Source organism: Cololabis saira, chromosome 13 (assembly GCF_033807715.1).
Source record: "Cololabis saira isolate AMF1-May2022 chromosome 13, fColSai1.1, whole genome shotgun sequence".
Taxonomy (NCBI): domain Eukaryota; kingdom Metazoa; phylum Chordata; class Actinopteri; order Beloniformes; family Belonidae; genus Cololabis; species Cololabis saira.
The window spans coordinates 44,059,235-44,085,563 of NC_084599.1; the positions used below are offsets into that span (position 1 = coordinate 44,059,235).

Consider the following 26,329-nt stretch of genomic DNA (forward strand, 5'->3'; position numbering starts at 1 on the left):
ATATCACTGCTAAAAAATATGATAGAAGATATTTATTCAGAGAATTTCAGTTTTGAATACGAGGATAGTGACAAAGTAAAACAGTTAAAAAACAAGTGCTGACTTTTTTGGCAAACTGGCGTAAATATCCGTACCAATTTTTAAAAATAAATACACTTAATTGTACTGGAAAAATCTCTAAATCACAAAGAAACACTCTCAGATGTAATAAGAAAGATTTTGCTTTTAATTAAATTTCCTATTAAAAAGCGAAATATAAAAAAAACTGTTTATCTTTGTAAAATGATATTAAAAGTATCTTACATAATTTGAAAAAAAAACGAGAAATTTCAAGAAAAGATCCTGAAGAAATATATTTTACATAATTAGCATATTTCCTTTAAAATGAACTAAACTGATATTGGATTAGATAACAATAGTAAAAAAAAAGAATCAGAAAAAAAACATTTCCGCACCGTTTTTGTTATTTTGAGTGTGCGGCCGCGAGAAATAAATTGGTCAAATCCGGCCCTCCAAGCAAAATGAGTTTGACACCCCTGCACTAGAGTCTGCCTGTCCTTTTACGTCTGAAACTGTTCCTTCCTTCTCCACTTGGCCTCAGGCAACGGTCTGAAGATGCTGATGAAGAGATCCTTGGAGATGAAGGATGTTCTGGTGATGAAGATGATCAGAAATCTCTCCCAACACAGCGGACACACTAAGAACCTGTTCCTGGTCAGTAACACACACTATAAAAGAGACAAACCCTCTCTGACATCACACAGGGTTGGTCCTCGTTACATCACCTCTCCACAGGGGTGCCCCAAGGATCAGTACTTGGACCCCTTCTCTTTCCCTTAGACACCACCAGATTATTCATTCACACAGTTTCTCACTCAGTACGTTTACATGCAGCAATTCAATCGGATTTCTGATCGTATAAAACAGGGCTTGGCAACCCGCGGCTCTAGAGCCGCATGCGGCTCTTTAGCGCCGCCCTAGTGGCTCCTGGAGCTTTTTCAAAAATGTTTGACCTTTTTTTTTTCTTTTTTTCTTCTTTTTTTTCTTTCTTTCTCTTTCATTCTCTTTTTTTCTTCCTTTTTCTTTTTTATCTTCTTTTTTTCCTTTTATTCTCTTTTTTTCTTCCTTTTTACTTTCCTTTTTAATTTTGAAATTTTGACATTAATCTCGACATTTCAACTTTTTTCTCAACATTTCGACTTTTTCTCGAAATTTGAATTTTTCTCGACATTTCGCCATTTGCCTTCATTCTAAGGCTTATACAAGACTTTTCATTTTTTGCGGCTCCAAACATATTTGTTTTTTGTGTTTTTGGTCCAATATGGCTCTTTCAACATTTTGGGTTGCCGACCCCTGGTCTAAGACATCGTTCGGACTTTTAAACTGCATGGGGGGGTTGGGGGGGGGGTCCCGCCACAGTACATCCAAGTGATCACTGCGACTTTGTGGCGCTCGAAACCCAGAGACTGTTGGGGGGGGCTGATAAGAGGGGCTGAGGAAGGCGTTGAGTTGAGGGAGGTGTGGTTATCAGCAATCAGTTATCAGTGTAGCGATGAGTCCGTGAACTTCGCCCAGAGCTGCTCTCAGTCAATGTCCTTGATGTTATCAGGCGGCTCGGTACAGTTCTGAAACAGGTCCGCAGATGTTCCTGAGAGAGGAGGGTTAGTGGGGGTGGAGTCACCTTGTTTACATTCCACCAGGGAGATTGTGACCAGAGCGATTGGCCAAACCGCTCTGTCAAGGCCAGATTATAGAATCAACAATTATATTGCAAAAACAGACAGACTCCGTAATTTTCCGTCTGCCTTTAGTCTCTGGTTCATCAATGGCGACTCCAAACAGACGAATTTGTGATCAATTTCCGGCAAGCCGAGCTTCCAACTTCTCCAGGGTCTTCTCCATCTTGCCAATGAGCTCAAAGACGCCGCCAGCCTGCGAATCTGTTCAAGAATCACATCCAGCTTACGGCTTTTCTCCCCCAACGTTACAGTCTGAGCGTTGATCACCTTGCTTGATCTTTCAGCCACGTCCGGCAGCTCGGAAAGAGCCAAAACAGCTGTCGACGACTTACGCGTTTGTCGGTAGACCAGGAATCCTCCCCCTCCGATCAAGAGAAATCCTGCTATCATAAATCCAATTATGAAGCATCTTCAACGTCCTCGACAGACAGAATCGCCAAACACAACGGTTTCCAGTATTTGTAGGAATCCATTGTGTATCCAGAAAAGAATGTCCCGTCGGGGCAGGAGGGCTCCCTTACCCCCTGACTTCTTGTCGAAAAAATTTGGTCAATTGTGCTGAGAGACCAGTTAATCAATTCCATGATTGTAGAGTTGATTGTAAGGGTCACCACCTTCAACTTAACCCAGCTAAGACGGAAGTCCCGGTTATCCCTCCCCATCATTCAATCAGACATACATACCGGCTCTTCTACTGTCACTCCCACGAAGGTTAAAGGACCTGGGTGTCGTGTTTGATGACCAGTCCGTTCTCTGACCAGGTTGCCTCGGTGTTGCGGTCGTGTCACTTGGTTCTCGACTACATTAAAATAATAAGACCGGACTCAATATCAGCTCTGCAGCTCCTGAAGCTCTGGCCTGCAGACGTGCACAGAAGAGAAAAGGAGGGGGAAGACCTAAAGCTTGAGTTATGGTTCTGCGTGAAAACGACGCCGTGCCTACGGCGTGTGGTTTTCATCCACGCAGACCACACGCCGTCACTGACGCTGTCACTGATGTGCACCTCCCGAAAATTGTAACTACGCGTCGAGGCGACGAGAGGGCTGTGATTGGTTCACTTGGTAGCAACGCATTTCCGGTTTCCGGTTTGAAGCAGTTGTGAACTTTCAGCGCTCTTTTCTTCGTGTGTGTGTGATTTTTTTTTTGTTTCGTTTTTTTTGCACAATAGTTGTCCTTATCTCTTTGATTCACTGTGACCGGAAAAGTCGGATAAACCATTCAGGAAAAGATCGCTAACTAGCGGTCGCGGGGGGAACTGCACCGCGGACAAATGGAGTGACGGAGAAGTCTGAAGGTTCACGACGGCGTCACGGTGACGCCGTAGGCTCTGCGTTGGGTTGACGCAGAACCATAATTTTACAGTTTCTGTGTGTGTGTGTGTGTGTGTGTGTGTGTGTGTGTGTGTGTGTGTGTGTGTGTGTGTGTGTGTGTGTGTGTGTGTGTGTGTGTGTGTATATATATCTGTGTGTGTGTGTGTGTGTGTGTGTGTGTGTGTGTGTGTGTGTGTGTGTATATATATCTGTGTGTGTGTGTGTGTGTGTGTGTGTGTGTGTATATCCGTGTGTGTGTGTGTGTGTGTGCGTGCGTGCGTGCGCGTGTGTGTGTGTGTACCTGACAGGACCACGTCGGGGACTTGGCTGCTCAGATCAGCGAGGACCAGCCTGAAGAGTTTGTGATGGAGTGTTTGGGAACGCTGGCCAACCTGACCCTCCCCGACCTGGACTGGGCGCTGGTTCTGACCGAGTACGACCTGGTGCCGTACCTGAAGGACAAACTCACACCAGGTGGATTCCTCCACCTTTACCCTCTTCCCAAGTTCAAGAATCTGTTATCTTACATACCGTATTTTCCGCATTATAAGGCACACTAAATATCTGGTAAAATACCGACTATAGTGTCTGGGGTTGAGTTACGTATCTACCTGATGGAGCTGCTACAGGAAATGCTACAAAATCCTACAGCAAATGCAAAAAAAAAACCAAGAAGAAAAGTACCGTATGTGTAACTTTATTAACAAAATAAAAACCAGCTTTGCTCCGTCTCGTCAAAGTCGCCATTATGAGAGTCAGCGTTGCTGCTGTTGTCTTGAACGTCTGTGACGATTCCTGACGTTTTTAGCACTGTTACTTCGGCAACTACATTACCCACAATCCCCCTGGCTACATTACCCACAATCCCCCTGACTACATTACCCACAATCCCCCTGACTACATTACCCACAATCCCCCTGACTACATTACCCACAATCCCCCTGACTACAGTAACAGAAATTACCGTAATGATCATATATAAGGCGCACTGCCGGTTTTTGAGAAAATTAAAGGCTTTTAGGTTTAGCCTTATAGTGCGGAATATACGGTAATTTAACTGTAAATAAAAGTAATTCCAGAGACGTTATGAGGAAAACCCGGCACGCCAGTGTTGACCCGTCTCCCTGGTAACATCCTCACCAGACCTCTGCCATACAGAGCTGCTGGTTCCTCACGAAAGGTCATGGGAGGTGAGGGAGGAGAGTTCACGGCCCCTGCTTCTAACTGTGGACTGGTTTATCATACTGGTCTAAGTTCTGGTCCACTTCGGTTCCAGCACAGTAGTCGACTTGTATGAACTTACGGCAAGATGGCAGCAAACAGACACAGATCCCGTATTGGACCAGGCTCGACTAGAACAGGACTAGAACTTGGATCAGTTTTGATATTCTGTAGATGGGATTATGTCTGTTGACTTCCAACGGTAAAGTGTCCTGGGTTCGTGTGACGGGACCAAGTCCAGGACGTGTTTGAGTCCGTCAGAGGATTTACCGTATTGGCCTGAATATAAGACGGGGTTGTTTGCATTGAAATAAGACTGAAAAAGTGGGGGTCGTCTTACATTCGGGGTCTAGACGTCATACCCATTTACACCACTAGATGGCGCCAGATATCTTTAAAGCGAATGCCAAACTTAACTCCCCAGGCCAAAGCGAACCCCTGTCACGAAGAAGAAAAATAAAAAATAGTATAAGAAAGAAAAGAGAAGAGATAACAGAAAATGGAGAAACGCAGCGACAATCTGGAGAAAAGAAGTTATGATGCAAACTTCAAGATCATGATTTGAATGAGGCAAAATAACAGGCTTTTTCTCTCGAATATATTGTTATAATCATTTGTTTCAGATGTACTGTAATTATTTTCTGTATAAAAATTTTATTTGGTGTTTAAAAAGTCTTTTTTCAAACTTGAGTCTTGGAAAAGAGGGTCGTCTTATAATCAGGGTCGTCTTATATTCGGGCCAATACGGTACATGTCCTGTTCTGACCCAGAAATACTCCACTCCACCTCGTTTTAGGCCTCAACTAAAGTTTATACTCTTTACCTCTGTTGAAGAATATTATCAAAACCAATTCAGATTCCGCTGTGGTGTAGTGAGTTTTATTCAGTAGCCGGCGGTGAGCAGACCTACGCAGAGCGTGTCTGGGTCGGTGTGGGCGACCAAGAATGGTTGAAATCATGACTTTATACAGTACGTTCAAAGCACAAAAGGCAGGAATAAACAAGCCAAAGGTGAAAGACAAAAAGTCATTAAAGGGTATTTACAGTCAGATGTGATCTGTGGCCAAATGCCGTCCTCGGGTATTCGGCATGAATATCATTCAGTTGGAAATTACCCCATAGGGTGTTCTCGTGATTCAAGTCTGTGGCCAAATGAGTTGGTATTAACATATCAGTCAGTCAGGAACTTCATCATATGGCATTCCCGTGGTTCAAGTCTTTGTTGAAGCTAGTTCCAAGGTGTGGCCTCTGTAGGGGGTAGGAAGCTGGAGGTTCACATCAGTCGCGGTGTCACAATGCCTCATCACCTCCTAACGGTAGACGGAGGGTCGGTTCCGGTCCAGGATGTCCCTATGAACCAGTCGTTCTCTCTAACAGTAGACCGAGGCCCCGTTTACACGGAGCAAAAACGGAGGCGTTTTCCTGCGTCAAAGTCTCCAAAAACGATCATTTCTGAAAACTCCGGCCAAAGTGGAGATTTTCAAAAACTCTGTTTTCACGTTTGCGTCTAAACGGAGGAAAACGGACATTTATTCTTCAGAACGTCTTATTATGCAACAGAAACGTCACCAGCGTCATGTGTGCGACCTGTGTTTACAATTAGTTTGTAACCGTCAATATTTTCTTGTATTTTACCTGTTTTATATTCTAACGTCACACTTAAAAGTAACTCCACTTCTCTGTCACTCCAAACGAAAGACTCTCGTTCCGTCTTGGAATTAAAGCCTGAATTATGGTCCCGCGTTAAATCGACGCAGAGCCTACGGCGTAGGGTACGCGGCGATGCGCGCCGTACGGTGTGCGTCGCCGCGTACCCTACGCCGTAGCTCTGCGTTGGTGTAACGCGGAACCACAAATCAGCCTTAACTGGAAGTTACACGTGTCATTTGTTGATGTTTTTCCAGGATTCTGATTGGCTGGCATGACGTTAACAGCGTATTTATGCTGATTCGTGTAAACGAAGAGATTTTGAAAACGATCTTGTGTAAACGATGGAATTTTTCAAAACGTAGAGGGGGAAATATCCGTTTTGGTAAATACCCGGCTATGTGGAAACGGGGCCTGAGGGTCGGTTCTGGTCCAGGTCTGTAGTTCGGTTCCCGTGTTGGAAACTTCCTCCCACTCATTTTTTGTCCCGGTTTCAGGTTCTGCTGAGGACGACCTGATCCTGGAGGTGGTGATCCTGATCGGTACCGTGTCCTCGAACGACTCGTGTGCAGCGATGTTGGCCAGATCTGGGATCATTCCTGCTCTGATCCAGCTCCTCAACGGTGAGACCCGGGACCAGGGACCTGGGACCGGGACCAGGTCCAGGACCAGGTCCAGATCCAGGTCCAGGTCCAGGTCCAGGTCCAGGTCTGAGATCAAGCCCCGTCATCACGAGTCTCGTTGACGTGTCTGTTTACCTCTCAGACCAACAGCAGGACGACGAGTTTGTCTGCCAGATCGTCTACGTCTTCTACCAGATGGTCTTCCACAAAGCCACGAGAGACGTCATCGTCCAGGACAGCCGTATCCTTTCCTGCATCTCTGTGATGTCACCGTGATGTCACCGTGATGTCACCGTGATGTCACCGTGATGTCACCGTGATGTCACCGTGATGTCACCGTGATGTCACAGGTCCCTCCGGACTCGCCACCCTGACGGTACCGGTCTGGCTGGGGTTTGAAGTCCAGGAGGTGATGCCAACTCTATATAGAGGGAATACGCATGACGTCACAGATGAGACTTCACAGCGGGTTTCGCCCAATGAGTGTCAGAAAGACTGAGTATCAGAAAGACCGAGTGTCAGAAAGACTGAGTGTCAGAAAGACTGAGTGTCAGAAAGACTGAGTGTCAGCGTAAACTTTCAGTTTGAGCAACTGGAAAACATCTGAAATGGGAAAGAGCTGTTGTGCGATCGACTGTACTCATAGATTTAGCAAGAAATCTGAGTTATCGTTTTACAGACTGCCGAAAAATAAGCTTAAGAGAGACAAATGGATCGCTGCAATTCACAGAAACAACTGGATTCCAGGACAGAAATGTGGATTTGTGGTTCCCATTTTGTATCAGGTAATGTTGGATTTTTGGGTAGCTAACGTTAAACGGTCAAATCATAAAGTTCGGTGTCTTCATCACTTTAATTTCTACAACAAATCCTGCCTTGAAGTCGGACCAAGCGTCAAGACTTTTGTTTGCCTTCAAGCTTTGCTTTGTGTATTTCCCCGGCGTAGAAATTAGGTACATATAAATATCAGGAAACTGGATTCGTGTCCAAATATTAATGTCCATGGACCACTGGTTCTTGGTAACTGTACCAAATATTAATGTCCATGGACCACTGGTTCTTGGGGTAACTGTACCAAATATTAATGTCCATGGACCACTGGTTCTTGGTAACCGTACCAAATATTAATGTCCATGGACCACTGGTTCTTGGTAACTGTACCAAATATTAATGTCCATGGACCACTGGTTCTTGGGGTAACTGTACCAAATATTAATGTCCATGGACCACTGGTTCTTGGGGTAACTGTACCAAATATTAATGTCCATGGACCACTGGTTCTTGGTAACCGTACCAAATATTAATGTCCATGGACCACTGGTTCTTGGTAACTGTACCAAATATTAATGTCCATGGACCACTCGTTCTTGGTAACTGTACCAAATATTAATGTCCATGGACCACTGGTTCTTGGTAACTGTACGGGTCACTGTCAAGTCCAACTGACGCTAATTTAAGCCCATAATCGTCTGTTATCCATTCCGCTAGCAGACATTGTTGCCACTCAGTGACAGTAAGGGGGGGTCCAGTGGGAACGTGACATCAATGCAGACCCTCTATACCTGTGTATTGGACCGGTACAGGGGGGTACAGGACCGTGGAAGTGGTTCTGACTGTCTCAGTATCTGCCGTCTCCAGTAAAAGTTCCTTCCTTGAGTCGTGACGTCAGAGGCTCCAGCGTACCTCATCGACCTGATGCACGACACCAACGCCGCCATCCGCAAGGTCTGCAACGGGACCCTGGACATCATCGCTGTGAGTACGACCCGGGGCAGGAACCAAGCCTCTTGGCCCAGCGCAGCAGAGATTTCCATTGTCTTTGATACTAAGGGCCAATCCCAATCCCCCCTACTTTCTACCACTAGCCCTAAAAATGAAGCCACAGACTTTAGGGCCCTTGTAATTAGTGATGCACCGAAATGAAAATTTGTGGCCGAAACCGAAACCGAAAATAATAATAAACACTTGGCCGAATACCGAACAATACTGAACATGGTTCTTCAGCAGTTTTTCATTTATTTTGCCAATTTTTTCACCATTGCATAAATCAAATACATTTGATTTAGGCTTTTAAAAGAAAAAAATCTTTTACAAAATTACAAGGTAGAAAATATTTATTGAACATAAAAAAATGAATTTTTTTTAATTTCCCAGCATTATGTTGTTTTGGTTCCACCTCCTGGTGAATGTTGGTAAAATTCTTATGGGGTTAGTTTTTGGTTGGCCAACGATTCATGTAGTGCACAACGTTACAGGACGGAGCGGCCAGTCTATTTCCTTATTTTACAACGCCGTTATTAATTGTTCGTTTTTTTTCCCCACTTATTCCACCGAACACCGAAAGTGTTTTTTTTGCCATTTTCGGCCGAACAATTTCGGTTACCGAACAATCGGTGCATCACTACTTGTAATGTTCCCTAGGGATTGGGACACCACTCTCTACGTCACTGCGTGGTTTACGTTCGGGTACGTAAGCGACTGCGTAGTTACGTTTGCACAAACGTCACAACATATCAGGAAGCCCAGAGCTAGAAGCTGTTTTAATTTCCGCTGTAGCGCTGTTAATATGTCACTTTATTAAGTTTTAATATTTTTTCAGACGTAAAAGTAACCGTTAAGATCCCCAACCTGGGCTCAGTTTATCCAAATAACGCCTGTTAAGAAATTTGATCCAAAGTTCCGTGTTAAATCGACGCAGAGCTTACGGCGTAGGTCGCGCGGCGACGCGTACCGTATGGCGCGTAACCTACGCCGTAAGTTATATATATAAACTTTGACTAAATTCTGATGGATAAAGACCTGGGGCCGGATTCACAAAACATTCTTAAGAAAAAAAATCTTCTTAAGTGCAATTTTTTTCTTGAGTTCAGTCTTAAGAAGAAAAAAGGGAAGAAGTCATATTCTCCAAAAAAGTTCTTAAGTATTTTCTCAACTTTCTTCTTAAGTTTCTTCTTAAGAATAAATTCTTGAAATAAAAGTTCTCAAATTTGTTCTTGACTTTTTTCTTAACTTTAAGACAACCTTGACCTGTCTTAGATTTTCTTCTGTGAAAAAGTAATAATAATAATAATAATAATAATAATAATAATAATAATAATAATAATAATAATAATAATAATAATAATAAGCCTCTAATATCCCCTTTTTCAACACATTTTAGACGAGTTTAGACTAGTAGGTCATAGTTTAAGGATATACTTTGTAATTAATTAAACAAAGAGCCTGTTAACTGTTAGTTAGCATGTTAGTTAGCGTGGTAGTTAATTATTATTCATTTTCCCCAATAGTATTTTTTTTCTCACATTAATCTCGTCCACCATAACCTTGAAAAGTTCCTGCATCTCTTTTTCTCCTTCTCCATGTTTAGTGAGTGACTGACGGTTAAGACCCAAACTACCTGTATATGTAATATATTTATATATAAATGTTGTTTGTTGGCGCCTGCAATGACATATTTTAAGAAGTTCTTAAGTAGGAAAAATAAGAAATTCGTAAGAAAGGACAGTTCTTAAGACGGTTCTTAAGAAAATATTGAGGAATTGCACTTAAGAACTTCTTAATTTTAGATCTTAAGACATTTCTTAAGATGGTTCTTAAGAACATATTGGTGAATGCGACCCCGGATGTAACTCTAGTCATGTTTGACTCATGACATGCGTTTAGTCTGCACTCGTGTCCAAAATGATAGTGCACTGATGTAAACGTAGGAAAGCAGTTTTCCCTGGGTGGAACTGGAGCTGCTTCATTCGTCCTCCAGGCCGGTGAAGGACTGAATCACCTCCTGACTGACAGGTGTGGTCGGGTCTGTCAGCTCCCCGTCAGCTCCCCCTCTCAGCCTGATGGCTGCCAGACCTGGATCAGACCTCAGATCAGACCTCAGATCAGACCTCAGATCAGACCTCAGATCAGCGTAATTATCTGCCGATTACAGCCGGGCGGCGCAGAGGCCCAGAGGAAGTGTTTCATTTAACTTATCAGTGACACGCATTAAGCTGCGGCCGCATGAAAGGAGCTGCAGGCTCTGGAGTGTGTCAGACACACACACTTATATACACTTATACACACACACACACACACACACACACACACACACACACACACACACACACACACACACACACACACACACACACACACACACACACACACACACACACACACACACACACACACACACACACACACTCCGAGCCGAGTCATGTTTCAAACATTTCCCAGGGTTCCGATGGAAAACAAGATCCTTCAAATCCTGAGTCAGGAGGAGTTTCAGTCTCCTGGGCCTGGTCCAGGTCTGGTTCAGGTCTGGTCCAGGTCTGGTCTGGTCCAGGGCCCCCCTTCTTTCCAGGATTAATTATTCCAAATTAAATAATTCCAAATTAAACTATTTTCCTTTAAAGTTGAAATATCGAGAAAAAAGTTGAAATGTTGAGAAAAAAAAAGTCGAAATGTCGAAGGAAAAAAAGTCGAAATGTCGAGAAAAAAATCGAAATGTCGAGAAAAAAGTTGAAATGGCCACGGTTACATGATGTTTTTTAATTCAGAATTAATTATTCCGAAATAAATAATTCAGAATTAAACTATTTTCCTTCCAGTTTACATGGAAATAGTAATTCTGAATGGAGGTTTCCATGGAAACACGTTTGATGGTCTTTCTCCAATTCCTCTCCAGGTCTGGGGGTTGGGAAGGTTCTGATTGGATAGGGGGGGGACCGGAAGTTAAACTACCGGAAGAAAAACAAGAAAAAGTCAAAATGTTGAGAAAAAAAGTTGAAATGTCGAGAAAAAAAGTCGAAATGTTGAGAAAAAAGTTGAAATGTCGAGAGAAAAGTCGAAATGTCGAGAAAAAAAATCGAAATGTCGAGAAAAAAAGTCAAAATGTCGAGAAAAAAAGTCAAAATGTCGAGAAAAAAAGTCGAAATGTCGAGAAAAAAATCGAAATGTCGAGGAAAAAAAGTCGAAATGTCGAGAAAAAAAGTCGAAATGTCGAGAAAAAAAGTGAAAATGTAGAGAAAAAAAGTTGAAATGTTGAGAAAAAAAGTCGAAATGTTGAGAAAAAAAGTCGAAATGTCGAGAAAAAAAGTCGAAATGTTGAGAAAAAAGTTGAAATGTCGAGAAAAAAGTCGAAATGTCGAGAAAAAAGTTGAAATGTTGAGAGAAAAGTCGAAATGTCGAGAAAAAAAATCGAAATGTCGAGAAAAAAAGTCAAAATGTCGAGAAAAAAAGTCAAAATGTCGAGAAAAAAAGTCGAAATGTCGAGAAAAAAATCGAAATGTCGAGGAAAAAAAGTCGAAATGTCGAGAAAAAAAGTCGAAATGTCGAGAAAAAAGTCAAAATGTTGAGAAAAAAGTCGAAATGTCGAGAAAAAAAGTCGAAATTTTGAGAAAAAAAGTCGAAATGTCGAGAAAAAAAGTGAAAATGTAGAGAAAAAAAGTTGAAATGTTGAGAAAAAAAGTCGAAATGTTGAGAAAAAAAGTCGAAATGTCGAGAAAAAAAGTCGAAATGTCGAGAAAAAAAGTCGAAATGTCGAGAAAAAAAGTCGAAATGTCGAGAAAAAAAGTCGAAATGCTGAGAAAAAAAGTCGAAATGTTGAGAAAAAAAGTCGAAATGTCGAGAAAAAAGTCGAAATGTCGAGAAAAAAAGTCGAAATGCTGAGAAAAAAAGTCGAAATGTTGAGAAAAAAGTCAAAATGTCGAGAAAAAAAGTCGAAATGTTGAGAAAAACGTCAAAATGTCGAGAAAAAAAGTCGAAATTTTGAGAAAAAAAGTCGAAATGTCGAGAAAAAAAGTGAAAATGTAGAGAAAAAAAGTTGAAATGTTGAGAAAAAAAGTCGAAATGTTGAGAAAAAAAGTCGAAATGTCGAGAAAAAAATCGAAATGTCGAGGAAAAAAAGTCGAAATGTCGAGAAAAAAAGTCGAAATGTCGAGAAAAAAAGTGAAAATGTAGAGAAAAAAAGTTGAAATGTTGAGAAAAAAAGTCGAAATGTTGAGAAAAAAAGTCGAAATGTCGAGAAAAAAAGTCGAAATGTTGAGAAAAAAGTTGAAATGTCGAGAAAAAAGTCGAAATGTCGAGAAAAAAGTTGAAATGTTGAGAGAAAAGTCGAAATGTCGAGAAAAAAAATCGAAATGTCGAGAAAAAAAGTCAAAATGTCGAGAAAAAAAGTCAAAATGTCGAGAAAAAAAGTCGAAATGTCGAGAAAAAAATCGAAATGTCGAGGAAAAAAAGTCGAAATGTCGAGAAAAAAAGTCGAAATGTCGAGAAAAAAGTCAAAATGTTGAGAAAAAAGTCGAAATGTCGAGAAAAAAAGTCGAAATTTTGAGAAAAAAAGTCGAAATGTCGAGAAAAAAAGTGAAAATGTAGAGAAAAAAAGTTGAAATGTTGAGAAAAAAAGTCGAAATGTTGAGAAAAAAAGTCGAAATGTCGAGAAAAAAAGTCGAAATGTCGAGAAAAAAAGTCGAAATGTCGAGAAAAAAAGTCGAAATGTCGAGAAAAAAAGTCGAAATGCTGAGAAAAAAAGTCGAAATGTTGAGAAAAAAGTCAAAATGTCGAGAAAAAAAGTCGAAATGTCGAGAAAAAAGTCGAAATGTCGAGAAAAAAAGTCGAAATGCTGAGAAAAAAAGTCGAAATGTTGAGAAAAAAGTCAAAATGTCGAGAAAAAAAGTCGAAATGTTGAGAAAAACGTCAAAATGTCGAGAAAAAAAGTCGAAATTTTGAGAAAAAAAGTCGAAATGTCGAGAAAAAAAGTGAAAATGTAGAGAAAAAAAGTTGAAATGTCGAGAAAAAAAGTCGAAATGTTGAGAAAAAAAGTCGAAATGTTGAGAAAAAAAGTCGAAATGTTGAGAAAAAAGTCGAAATGTCGAGGAAAAAAGTCGAAATGTCGAGAAAAAAAGTCGAAATGTTGAGAGAAAAAGCTAAATGTAACTGTGAAATGGCCACGGTTATATGTTTTTTAATTCGGAATTAATAATTCAGAATTAAACTATTTTCCTTGGAGTTTACATGGAAATAGTAATTGTGAATTGAGGTTTCCATGGAAACACGTTTGATGGTCTTTCTCCAATTCCTCTCCAGGTCTGGGGGTTGAAGGTTCTGATTGGATAGGGGGGGGACCGGAAGTTAAACTACCAGAAGAAAAACTAACTTAGCCGCTACAACTTTGAAAAGATCACCATTCTGATGTTTCCTGTTTCCATCTGTTCTTTTAATGATTTCTATTTATTAAATAAATGTCTCTGCTCTTGACCAGCGTTTACTGCTGCTGCATCTTGAAACTTTGTTTGGAAAACCAGCCCAGTGGAATATAAAATCATGGAGACAGACGGGGAGGGAACGAGCAGAAAGAAAGACCGGGATTAATTTAAAGAGGAATGAGTGTAAACATGATCTGGAATTATTCTATTCGGATTTAAAATCGGAATGAACCAGCCACTAACAGCCTGTCCTAACTGCATGCGAGCGTCCGACTTTCGCGTTGCACTGCGTAGCATCGGACGCTCTCTGTCCTGAAACACTTAACGCGTTATCGGCCCCACGTTCTACCACGTTCTTTTGATTGACAGCTGAGACTCGTCTTTTAAAAGGCTGATTTATGGTTCCGCGTTGCACCAACGCAGACCCTACGGCGTAGGGTATGCGGCGCACTCACTGAACGGTGCGCGTCGCCGCGTACCCTACGCCGTAGGCTACGCCGTCGATTTTACACAGAACCATAAATCAGCCTTTATTCACCCGCCCGTGCGCTCCTGAAAGAAACTCCTAAAATTACTCCTAAAAGAGTAAAGGGACAAGTAAAAGAGGGTGAGTACTTGTAATCTTCCTACGTTTGTACTTTCTAAACAGAAAACAAGCTTATTATTCGGTGGAATAAGTGGGGGAAAAACCGAACAATTAATAACGGCGTGTTTGACGCAATCAAACAGCGAACAGCGTGGAGTGAGCGGCGTGTTCGTGGTGTTAAATGCAGCAAACATGTCAGCATGTCAGATCATTACTGGGATGTGGGAAAAAGCAGAAAACACAAGAAATCCGGCAGGATCCGGCACAAATTAAGCCCTAATAAGAGTAAGATAAGATTCTTATTACCGTATTTTCTGGACTATAAGCCGCTACTTTTTTCATAGGTTTTGAACCATGCAGCTTATACAAAGGTGCAGCTATTCTGTGGATTTTTCTTCCACCGCTAGGGGGAATTCTAACCGGAATTAGAATAAAAACTAAGACAAAATAAATGCAAAGAAGAAAACGCTACTTCTTCTTTAGCAGATAGAAGTAGAAGCAGATTTCAGACAGATAAATAGATAAATAAATAGCGGTTATTTTCTCTTGGTTCTGTCCAGTTTTAATCAGCAAAGTTGCTGCCGTGTTAAAAGACACTGTTAGGAAAGATCTATTTAGGTACAAACATGTACATCATTTACAGTTCAAAATCCTTCTGTACATGTAGTAAATATCTAATCTAACAACATAAATATCTGCGGCTAAATATCTTTTTTTTAAATAGAGCGGATGCGGCTTATATACAGGTGCGGCTTGTATATCTTTTTTTATTGTTTTTTTTTTTTATAGAGCGGATGCGGCTTATACACAGGTGCGGCTTATATTCCAGAAAATACGGTATATCTTAATATCTTATCAGAACCTTCCAGCTCCCTGGTGATCTCCCTCCAGCAGCTGCCACTTTATTGAGGTTCTTGTATTGAATGACTGTTTCCTACAGCGCTTTACCCTTTTTTTCAACTTTCAACTGGCTTTCAACGCGAGCGACAGGAAGAAAATAGAAGCAGGGCGTGCGACAAAAGTCCAGCTCAAAACGGCGCGCCGCATCGCGCCGCGTCGCGCTGCGTCGCTCGCAACCAGTATAGACAGTGCAATAAAAAATAAAGCAAAGGAACTGTTTTTGACGCTGACGCTGACGCTCGCTCGCGTCGCATGCAGTGTGGACACGGTGTAAAATTTACATGGTAATTTTTACTCATTTTAAATCGGATTTAATTTTAATTCTGAATTAAAGAGGAATTAAACTTCCCAGGTAAACGCTCTCATTCTTCCTGCTCACTCTCCATCCGTTCCTCCTTTACTCTCACAGCTCCGTCTCTAGCGTCTCCTGCTTCACTCGCTCAGTCTGCTGTTATTGCTAGCCCGATCAAACACTATTATTACTACTACCAGTGATGTTGCCATGGTTACAGACACAATCGGAGGATGTTTGCTCTTTAACTGACTGGGTCGGACCCGGCTGATCCGCGGCCGGTTCTAGAGGACCGGTTTGTAGACGGTATTAATAACTCACGTGGAAGCAGAACGTTGCCGTGACGGCTCCTTCAAGACGTATCCATCCCATAATCAGACGTGCAGCTCTTGAAACGACAGCTAGATGGCCTGAAGCCCGGATATGAGACTGTTTGAGACCATTTTGGACCTTTGAAAACCAGGAAAAGCACGAGGCTCCTGGTCCTCCCCTCACCCCGAACCCACATTCCTGCCTCAACTCTGACAGATAAATAAAAATACATCGACTTTCTACAACATCAGATTCTCCACGGGTTTCACGCTTGATCCTGGAATGTCCTGCCGGTCCAGGATAAATCTGGGATTCGTGCAGCGGTTCCAGAGTTAAATTGATGTTGATCATGTTGGAAAGACGACAGAAGACGATTGTTGCTTCCAGATATCAGACAGGCTCGGTCCCAGTCCAGAACCTGCTGGATCCCGACCCGATGCTGGTACCAGAACCGCTTACTGTTTAAAGGTATTGTGACATCATTTTTAACATGCTTTTAACACTATTAAAAGTCTTGGCCAACATCCCTCAAATGTGTCTAAAAGAGTGTAACAAGAAAAACTTCACTCTAGTACTCTATTCCTGGCTTTTTATGACAGTGTTTTTTTGCGCCGTGAAAAACAGGTCCTTTTCCCCCTTTCCTGTCAATCATTGCTCCGCTCCTCCTCCAAACCTCCTCCAACCAACCGCTACACACTTCTGCCGTCTCCACACACACGCGCGCACACCGACCACAAACACCGACACACAGCCCAGACAGGGCGACTACAGCCCGGGGATGAAGTCCAACCGGGACCAGAGGACCGCAGCTCCCCGCGAGCAATACGCTCACAGCGGCGTCGGAGAGTTAAGCCGGGAGCGACAGGCGAAGCATGCACGGAAAAGCAGCAGGGCGAAGCAGACAGTCCACAGCAAACAATCATAAAAATAAAGGCATGCAAGCAGCAGTGTCTCCTTATCTTAAACCCTGGGACATATTATGAAAAACACGTTTTTTCTTGTTTTAACATATATAAAGTGGTCTCCCCTCACCCTGCCAGCACAGGGGAGACAAAATACCATGAATTTCTGCAAGCTCTCTGACCCCCGCCGGACAGAGTCCCCCAGTGTCACGTGACCCTTTTTTGAGCCATTCTGAATCTGCGCCTATGGTGACGTCACCATAGGCGCTCATTTCCATAGGTTTAGCCTCCGCTGCTGAAACCACGCCCACAACCAGCTCTCTGGCTCTGGCTGGAGCGGAGCTTCCTTCAGCCAGTCGGACGCGGCGCCGCAGCGGAGCGGATCCGGGTTAAATCATCCAGGTTCCCGGGTGGTTTGGGAGCTGGGTCCTCGGGGGTCTGTCCCAGGTCGGACCAGCTACATCCTCCGAGATTTTCAGGCAAATCTGTCGGTTTGATCCCCGGTAACGGGCGATGCGCCGCGGATGCCCAGCGGAGCGGATGCGCTCCGGAGCGGATCTGTGCGCCGGCCGTGGGGTTGCAGCGCCCGTCGCGCAGCATCCGCCGGGCAGATCCGGCTGAAATTCCGCTGGTCGGTCCCCGGGAGTCCCTGCTACCAGTCCAGGCCGGTTCCTGCGGTCCCGGCCGGTCGGAACCGGTCAGATTTCCCGGTTAAAGCCGCGGTGATGCGCGCTGCTCCCGGGCACCCGGCGCGGCTCCGGGGCCAGCGTTCAGCATCCGCCGGGTAGATCCGGCTTAAATAGTGCATAAATGTTATTTATATACAACTCATATTTTTTTTTTTTAACAATAAAGTTTCCATTTGTGAAAATTCAGTGTTGTGATAATTTACAGGCTCGGGCTGCTCTGGCGGAGCGAGGTTTATCCTCCTCCCCTGCTACACGTCATTCAGGGAGCCAATCAGCACAGAGGCTCATTATCATACCCCCCCCTTCCCTAAAAATGAGGCGCAGAAAAAGAGGTTAGAAGCGGTAAAACTAGTGACAGGGCCCACAGGCTGGATTTATGATTTATGTAGAAAAAACAAGCTTTAGATTGTTTTTAAGACATTCAAGGCCTGTTTAAAATATACATTAAATGCCATAATAGGTCACCTTTAAGTCCAGTCAGTGGCCGCGGGTCTTCTTAGCAGTTTTCCTCCGGTGATTAGAACAAAAGAGGCTCTAAACAGCTCCGTGTTAAGCCTCATTTATGGTTCCGCGTTAAATCGACGCAGAGCCTACGCCGTAGGGTTCAGCGTACGGTGCGCGTCGCCGTAGGCTCTGCGTCGGTGTAACGCGGAACCATAAATCAGCCTTTATGGTGCGCTGGAGAAGAGAGGAGGCAGGGAGCTGGGTGGAGGGGGCGGTGATTTAGCGGGCCCTGACGTCACGGCCCGCCACCAAACCAGGTGCGCCGTTTTTGCATAGTTATGCGGAAAATCCCAGAAAGCACACAATACACTGAATGTTAAAAGTTCGTTGTTTTTTGGGTGTAATTGATGTCAAGACACCCAACAAAACACAAAAAATCAAGAAAAATTTGTTTTTCATGTCACAATCCCTTTAACTACACAGATCTGAGGGCCCACCAGAAGACGCCCGAGCTGGAGCTGGAGCTGGAGCTGGAGCTGGAGCTGGAGCTGGAGCTGGAGCTGGAGCTGGAGCTTCTGTGTTGAAGTCTCACCTGTGAGACGATCTGAGACCTGAACCTGGTTCCTGGCTCTTCCTCCAGCTCTTCCTCCAGCTCTTCCTCCAGCTCTTCCTCCAGCTCTTCCTCCATCTCTTCCTCCAGCTCTTCCTCCATCTCTTCCTCCATCTCTTCCTCCAGCTCCTCCTCCAGCTCTTCCTCCATCTCTTCCTCCATCTCTTCCTCTTCCTCCATCTCTTCCTCCATCTCTTCCTCCAGCTCTTCCTCCAACTCTTCCTCCAGCTCTTCCTCCAGCTCTTCCTCCACCTCTTCCTCCATCTCTTCCTCCATCTCTTCCTCCAGCTCCTCCTCCAGCTCTTCCTCCATCTCTTCCTCCATCTCTTCCTCTTCCTCCATCTCTTCCTCCATCTCTTCCTCCAGCTCTTCCTCCAACTCTTCCTCCATCTCTTCCTCCATCTCTTCCTCCACCTCTTCCTCCAGCTCTTCCTCCATCTCTTCCTCCAACTCTTCCTCCAACTCTTCCTCCAGCTCTTCCTCCAGCTCTTCCTCCATCTCTTCCTCCATCTCTTCCTCCAGCTCTTCCTCCAACTCTTCCTCCATCTCTTCCTCCAGCTCTTCCTCCAGCTCTTCCTCCAACTCTTCCTCCAGCTCTTCCTCCATCTCTTCCTCCACCTCTTCCTCCAGCTCTTCCTCCAGTCTCCTCCTCACTCCAAAAGTGCGGCGTGATCTTGGTTTCTCCGTGTTTATAAGAACTTCCTGAACTCAAAAGACCAAGATTCCTTGCGAAAAAGAACATGTGCAGAAAACAAATCCCTGTTCCGTTTGATGGGGATATTCTGTTAGGCGTTTACATGACAGAATATTCAGGTTTTAAAAGGAGTAACCCAGGGGTCATATTTGGGTTATTCAAAGGGGTTATTGGTGTTTACATGGCCGTGCAAAACCGGTATATTGTGAATATTCGGGTTTTAAAAGGGTTATTGATGCTGGAAACGCCTGGAACACCTCCCTAGGGAGGAGGGAAATGCCTGGAACACCTCCCTAGGGAGGAGGGACATGCCTGGAACACCTCCCTAGGGAGGAGGGACATGCCTGGAACACCTTCCTAGGGAGGAGGGACATGCCTGGATCACCTCCCTATCTCCTCACCCTATCTCTAAGGGAGCGTCCAGCCACCCTGCGAAGGAAACTCATCTCTAAGGGAGGAAACTCATCTCTAAGGAAGGAAACTCATCTCTAAGGGAGCGTCCAGCCGCCCTGCGGAGGAAACTCATCTCTAAGGGAGCGTCCAGCCGCCATGCGGAGGAAACTCATCTCTAAGGGAGCGTCCAGCCGCCATGCGGAGGAAACTCATCTCTAAGGGAGCGTCCAGCCGCCCTGCGGAGGAAACTCATCTCTAAGGGAGGAAACTCATCTCTAAGGGAGCGTCCAGCCGCCCTGCGGAGGAAACTCATCTCTAAGGGAGGAAACTCATCTCTAAGGGAGCATCCAGCCGCCCTGCGGAGGAAACTCATCTCTAAGGGAGGAAACTCATCTCTAAGGGAGCGTCCAGCCGCCCTGCGGAGGAAACTCATCTCTAAGGGAGCGTCCAGCCGCCCTGCGGAGGAAACTCATCTCTAAGGGAGCGTCCAGCCGCCCTGCGGAGGAAACTCATCTCGGCCGTTTGTATCCGTGATCGTGGCAGCACGGTGGCTTAGTGGTTAGCACTGTTGCCTCACAGCAAGAAGGTTCCCGGTTTGACTCCCAGGCCCAGCAGGACCTTTCTGTGTGGAGTTTGCATGTTCTCCCCGTGCTCGCGTGGGTTCCCTCTGGGTACTCCGGTTTCCTCCCATAGTCCAAAAACCTGCATGCTAGGTAAATTGATCATTCTAAATTGCCCGTAGGTGTGATTGTGTCTGGTTGTTTGTGGGGACTGCAGGTGGAAACTAGCAATTCTGCTAAAACCTGGTGTATTTACACTGCTTAATGTAGTGTTCATGAATGTCCCGTCTAAATAAACTTTGAAACTTTGTCCTTTCGGTCACTACCCAAAGTTCATGACCATAGGTGAGGGTAGGGCCGTAGATTGACCGGTAAATCGAGAGCTTCGCCTTTCGACTCAGCTCCTTCTTCACCACGACGGTCCGGTAAATCGACCGCATAACTGCGGACGCTGCACCGATCCGTCTGTCAATCTCCCGCTCCATCGTTCCCTCACTCGTGAACAAGACCCCGAGATACTTGAACTCCTCCACCTGAGGCAGGACTTCTCCACCCACCCGGAGAAGGCACACCACCCTTTCCCGATGGAGAACCATGGCCTCGGTCTTGGAGGTGCTGATTCTCATCCCTGCCGCGTCGCACTCGGCCTCAAACCGCCCCAGCACATGCTGAAGGTCCCGGTCCGATGAAAATCTGACTTACCGGCACTTGCCGGCAATGCAAACTAAATAACAGTGATACCTGGAGAACCAAAACTCTTGAGGTTTCAAATCTGTGTTTTGTTCCAAGTGATGGTGCATGCAGAAAACTGTATATTTGTTTAAATCCTTGTAACGACACCAGATCCCTGGAAGATCCCAGAGATCCCGGAGAAGGAGGCGTAAAGGCCTTTCTCACCTTCTGAGTTTGGACTTTAGGTCCACTGAAGGGAAAGTGACAAACGTAAAGGCTCTGGGTCGACCAGTGGATCCCCGCGAGGAAGCCGGATCCTCAGATACAGGTAAGTGTCAGTACCCAGGTTGATGCTGGTTCCCCGTCTGTCCCAGGAGCACCACCGGGACTGGGGCAAGAAGATCAAGGCTGAGAAGTTCCGCTTGTACAACAGCCAGTGGCTGGAGATGGTGGAAACCCGGCAGGAGGACGAGGACGGAGACGCCTTCGCCGGGACCGGGGACGTCCTGGAGCGGCCCTACCTGTTCTACAGCGCAGGTACCGAGGGCCCGGGAGGGTCCACATGGGGCCGGGAGGGTCCACATGGGCCCGGCACGGTGCCACGGCCTCCACTCACGGCCCGGTTCTTTTCTCCGGTCCAGATGGAATCCTCTCCTCTGACGGCAGCAACAGCCCGGACTTCCACGCCGACTTCCAGAACCAAGACCTGGAGACGGGATTCATGAGCAGGTACCGGGTCGTCCTGGGACAGTCATCAAACCACACTTTTAAGTATATGCATTTTTTTAAAAAGAGGAATGAGGAAACCTCTCGCGGGCTCTGAGCGTCAAATATAGCCGCAGACAGAATTATATTGGAGTCAATAGGAGCCTATTGCGTCTGAAAGAGACGCAGAAGGGAACCTTTTGCGTCAGTAGGTGTCGCCAAAAGTCTGTGACCGTTCGTCGGATTTCGACGCATTCGGAGTGACACTGTGTTGGGGACAGAGGGATTCATGAGCAGGTACCGGGTCGTAGCTCCGCCCACAGCTTTTATGAGGTTCCAGGAACCAATCAGCAGTCAGAACCAGTTCCTGAAGAACAGGTCCTGGGGCCTCATCTATAAAGCTTGCTTGCGCACAAAACAGGGCTTGAAAGATGCGGACGCACCTTCTACGCAAAGGTTGGGATTTAAAAAGAAAAAACTAACCAAAAAATCTGCGTATGTCTACGCCAACCCTGACCCTCCCGTAGGAACTTACTTAAGATATGGGGAACTGGCGACGCAGGCGGTGAGGTGGTGAAATGAAGCCAGATTCATGTCATACTCTTAATAATGTCATCACATATAAGACTTATAATAAAATAGCGCTGATCGTGTCCCTCAGTGTTTGAACCTCAGTGTCAGTCAGGACTCAGCTGCTGCTGCTGCTGCAGCCGCGGTGAGTGGGCTCGCCACCCATCCCTTGAAATATGGAACGCAGCCACGAGCACCGTACAGTGCGCGTCGCCACGTAACCTACGGCGTAACCCTACGCCGTATGCTCTGCGTCGATTTAACGCTGAACCATAAATCAGCCTTGAGCAGAGGGGAGGAGGGGGAGCGGGCTCCCGTCCCGTCTTCGCACAGGATGTCTTGATGATTTGCAGAGAGACAAAAACATGAGTTTGAAAAGTGGGGGGGGGCATGTCCCCCCTGTACCCAGTTAAATTGCGCCTCACGGCGTTTTATTTTCACTCGCTTTATTTTATACTATTTATACTTTTACTGTGACCACCAAATAATGTGGTTTTCCTGTCCTCCACTTCATCCACAACATTTCGATCTCAGTCTCCGTGAAATTCAGTGGCACGGTGGCTCGACACGTCTCATTCATCCTGAAGCCAAACAGGCTGCAGGAAGCCGCTCAGCAGGCTCATTCATATGCAAATACAGTCATGAACTACTTTGCATTGCCCATTTATGGTAGAAAGTGGGCGTGTAGAGGGCGGGATATGAGGCGGATTCACCTGCGCAACCTTCCAGCTGGACTGTGATTTATAAAGAGAACAAGAGAGCAAGTGTGCGTGCACACGGTTTTATAAATCTGGATTTTTTTTTGCGCTCCATCCATCATCCATCCATCCATCCATCCATCCATCCATCCATCCATCCATCCATCCAATAATACATCCATTCATCCATCCATCCATCCCTCCATCCAATAATACATTCATCCATCCGTTCATCCATCCATCCATCCATCCATCATCCATCCATCCATCCATCCATCCATCCATCCATCCATCCATCCATCCATCCATCCATCCATCCAATAATACATCCATTCATCCATCCATCCATCCCTCCATCCAATAATACATTCATCCATCCGTTCATCCATCATCCATCCATCCATCCATCCATCCATCCATCCATCCATCCATCCCTCTATCCATCCATCCATCATCCATCCATCCATCCATCCATCCATCCATCCATCCATCATCCATCCATCCATCATCCATCCATCCATCCATCCATCCAATAATACATCCATTCATCCATCCATCCATCCCTCCATCCAATAATACATTCATCCATCCGTTCATCCATCATCCATCCATCCATCCATCCATCCATCCATCCATCCATCCATCCATCCATCCCTCTATCCATCCATCCATCATCCATCCATCCATCCATCCATCCATCCATCCATCCATCCATCCATCCATCCATCCATCCATCCATCATCCATCCATCCATCATCCATCCATCCATCCATCCATCCATCCATCCATCCATCCCTCCATCAAAACCCACCTGACCCGTCAAGGGTTTTGGGGGCGTGGCTCCTCTCCAGGGGGCGTGGCCTGATCAGCAGCAGGTTCTCCTCATCAGGGACCGACGTGTCAGACGGGAAACACAACGCTGCTGTTTCCCCCTCAGCTCCGGCGCTGGTTCTGGTTCTGGTTCTGTTCAGCTGGACATCTCTCTGCTGATCTGTGTTATTGAACCGGGCTTGAGTCAACACCCCCCCACCCCCCCCGACCCGGTCCCAGAAGGCCCGGCTCTGTCCTCTCTGAGAACAAACACACTGCAGGTCGCTGCTCCGCCAGACACTCTCCATGTTCTCCGTCCTCTCAGCCCGGCATTCCTCTGAAACCTGAACCCCCCTGGACCCGGGGCCCCCGGACCCGGGGCCCGGACCTCAGAACCAGTCATCACCAGAACCGACGCCGGGCTTCCTCTGCGTCCGCCCCCCCGGTTTCCCCGGTCCCCTGAAATCAAGCAGCCATTAATTCAATCCGCCGCTGGGATGATGAACACTCAGGAAAACAGGGATTAGGTTCAGGGTCATTCGTCTTGTTATCGTCGGCCCGTCGTCCTGGCGTGAGGGAGATGTTGGTGTTGGCGCCGCTGAGACGTCTGATTGGTCAGAGCCGCGACACGGCCGGCGTGAGGGACGGAAACCCGCTCAGCACCGTCTGATGTTGGATTCCCTCAACACCCGGGTCTCAGATACTTTAATCTGTGATAAATACAGTTGACGTGTTGGTGACGGTTTGATCTGCCGTTGACTCTCAGATCGACGTTAGTGTCGTGATTTAAACCAGGCTAGTTTAAACCTGAGGAGAATCTGGATCCATCCATCCATCCATCCATCCATCCATCCATCCATCCATCCATCCATCCATCCATCCATCCATCCATCCATCCATCCATCCATCCATCCATCCATCCATCCATCATCCACCCATCATCCACCCACCATCCATCCATCCACCCACCATCCATCCATCCACCCACCATCCATCCATCATCCATCCATCCATCCATCATCCACCCATCATCCATCCATCCTTCTGTACTGTATATACATCCATCATCCATCCATCCATCCATCCATCCATCATCCAGCCTTCTGTACTGTATATACATCCATCATCCATCCATCCATCATCCATCCATCCTCCATCCATCATCCATCCATCATCCATCCATCATCCATCCATCCATCCATCCTCCATCCATCATCCATCCATCCTCCATCCATCATCCATCCATCATCCATCCATCATCCATCCCTCCATCCATCATCCACCCATCATCCATCCATCCATCATCCATCCCTCCATCCATCATCCACCCATCATCCATCCATCCATCCATCATCCATCCATCATCCATCCCTCCATCCATCCATCATCCCTCCATCCATCATCCCTCCATCATCCATCCATCCATCCATCATCCATCCATCATCCATCCATCATCCATCCATCATCCATCCATCCATCCATCCAACCATCCATCTGTCCCTCCATACATCCATCATCCATCCATCCATCCATCCATCCATCCATCCTCCATCATCCATCCATCCATCCATCATCCATCCATCCATCATCCATCCATCCATCATCCATCCATCTGTCCCTCCATACATCCATCCTTTAGCCACTACAGACTGAAGGGAGACGGAAAATTACTGAGTCTGTCTGTTTTTGTAATATAATTGTTGATTCTATAATCTGGCCTTGACAGGGCGGTTTTTGGCCGATCTTGGCTCTGGCCACAATCTTCCTGGTGGAATGTAAACAAGATGACTCTGCCCCCACCACCCTCCCCTCCCAGGAACATCTGTGGACCTGTTTTCAGAACTGTACCGAGCCACCTGATAACATCAAGGACATTGTCTGAGGAGCAGCTCTGAGCGAAGTTCACGGACTCATCGCTACAAATACACTTACTGATAACCTCACCTCCCTCAACTCATCCATCCATCCATCCTTCTGTACTGTATATACATCCATCATCCATCCTTCCATCATCCATCCATCCATCATCCATCCATCCATCCATCCTTCTGTACTGTATATACATCCATCATCCATCCATCCACCATCCATCCATCATCCATCCTTCTGTACTGTTTATACATCCATCATCCATCCATCATCCATCCATCATCCATCCATCATCCATCCTTCTGTACTGTTTATACATCCATCCATCATCCATCCATCCATCATCCATCCATCCATCATCCATCATCCATCCATCCATCATCCATCCATCCATCCATCATCCATCATCCATCCATCCATCATCCATCCATCCATCCATCCATCCATCCATCCATCATCCATCCATCCATCATCCATCCATCCATCATCCATCATCCATCCATCATCCATCCATCCATCATCCATCCATCCATCCATCCATCATCCATCCATCCATCATCCATCCATCATCCATCCATCCATCATCCATCCATCCATCCATCATCCATCATCCATCCATCCATCCATCATCCATCCATCCATCCATCATCCATCATCCATCCATCCATCATCCATCCATCCATCCATCATCCATCCATCCATCCATCCATCCATCATCCATCCATCCATCCATCCATCCATCCATCCATCCATCCATCATCCATCCATCCATCATCCATCATCCATCCATCCATCATCCATCCATCCATCCATCCATCATCCATCCATCCATCATCCATCCATCCATCAGCCATCCATCCATCCATCCATCCATCATCCATCCATCCATCCATCCA

At 45.6% G+C, this 26,329-nt stretch overlaps 1 protein-coding gene across 1 annotated transcript in view; it reads left to right on the forward strand.

The window, feature by feature from the left end:
- The window catches only part of kifap3a (kinesin-associated protein 3a), a 78,697-nt gene that overhangs the window by 34,639 nt on the left and 17,729 nt on the right, over positions 1 to 26,329 (forward strand). Inside the window, exons 13-19 of the mRNA XM_061739013.1 lie at positions 602 to 714; positions 3,358 to 3,523; positions 6,415 to 6,540; positions 6,683 to 6,781; positions 8,210 to 8,295; positions 21,156 to 21,318; positions 21,423 to 21,510. Coding sequence (XP_061594997.1) covers positions 602 to 714; positions 3,358 to 3,523; positions 6,415 to 6,540; positions 6,683 to 6,781; positions 8,210 to 8,295; positions 21,156 to 21,318; positions 21,423 to 21,510 — 841 coding nt within the window. The remainder of the gene's footprint in view (positions 1 to 601; positions 715 to 3,357; positions 3,524 to 6,414; positions 6,541 to 6,682; positions 6,782 to 8,209; positions 8,296 to 21,155; positions 21,319 to 21,422; positions 21,511 to 26,329) is intronic.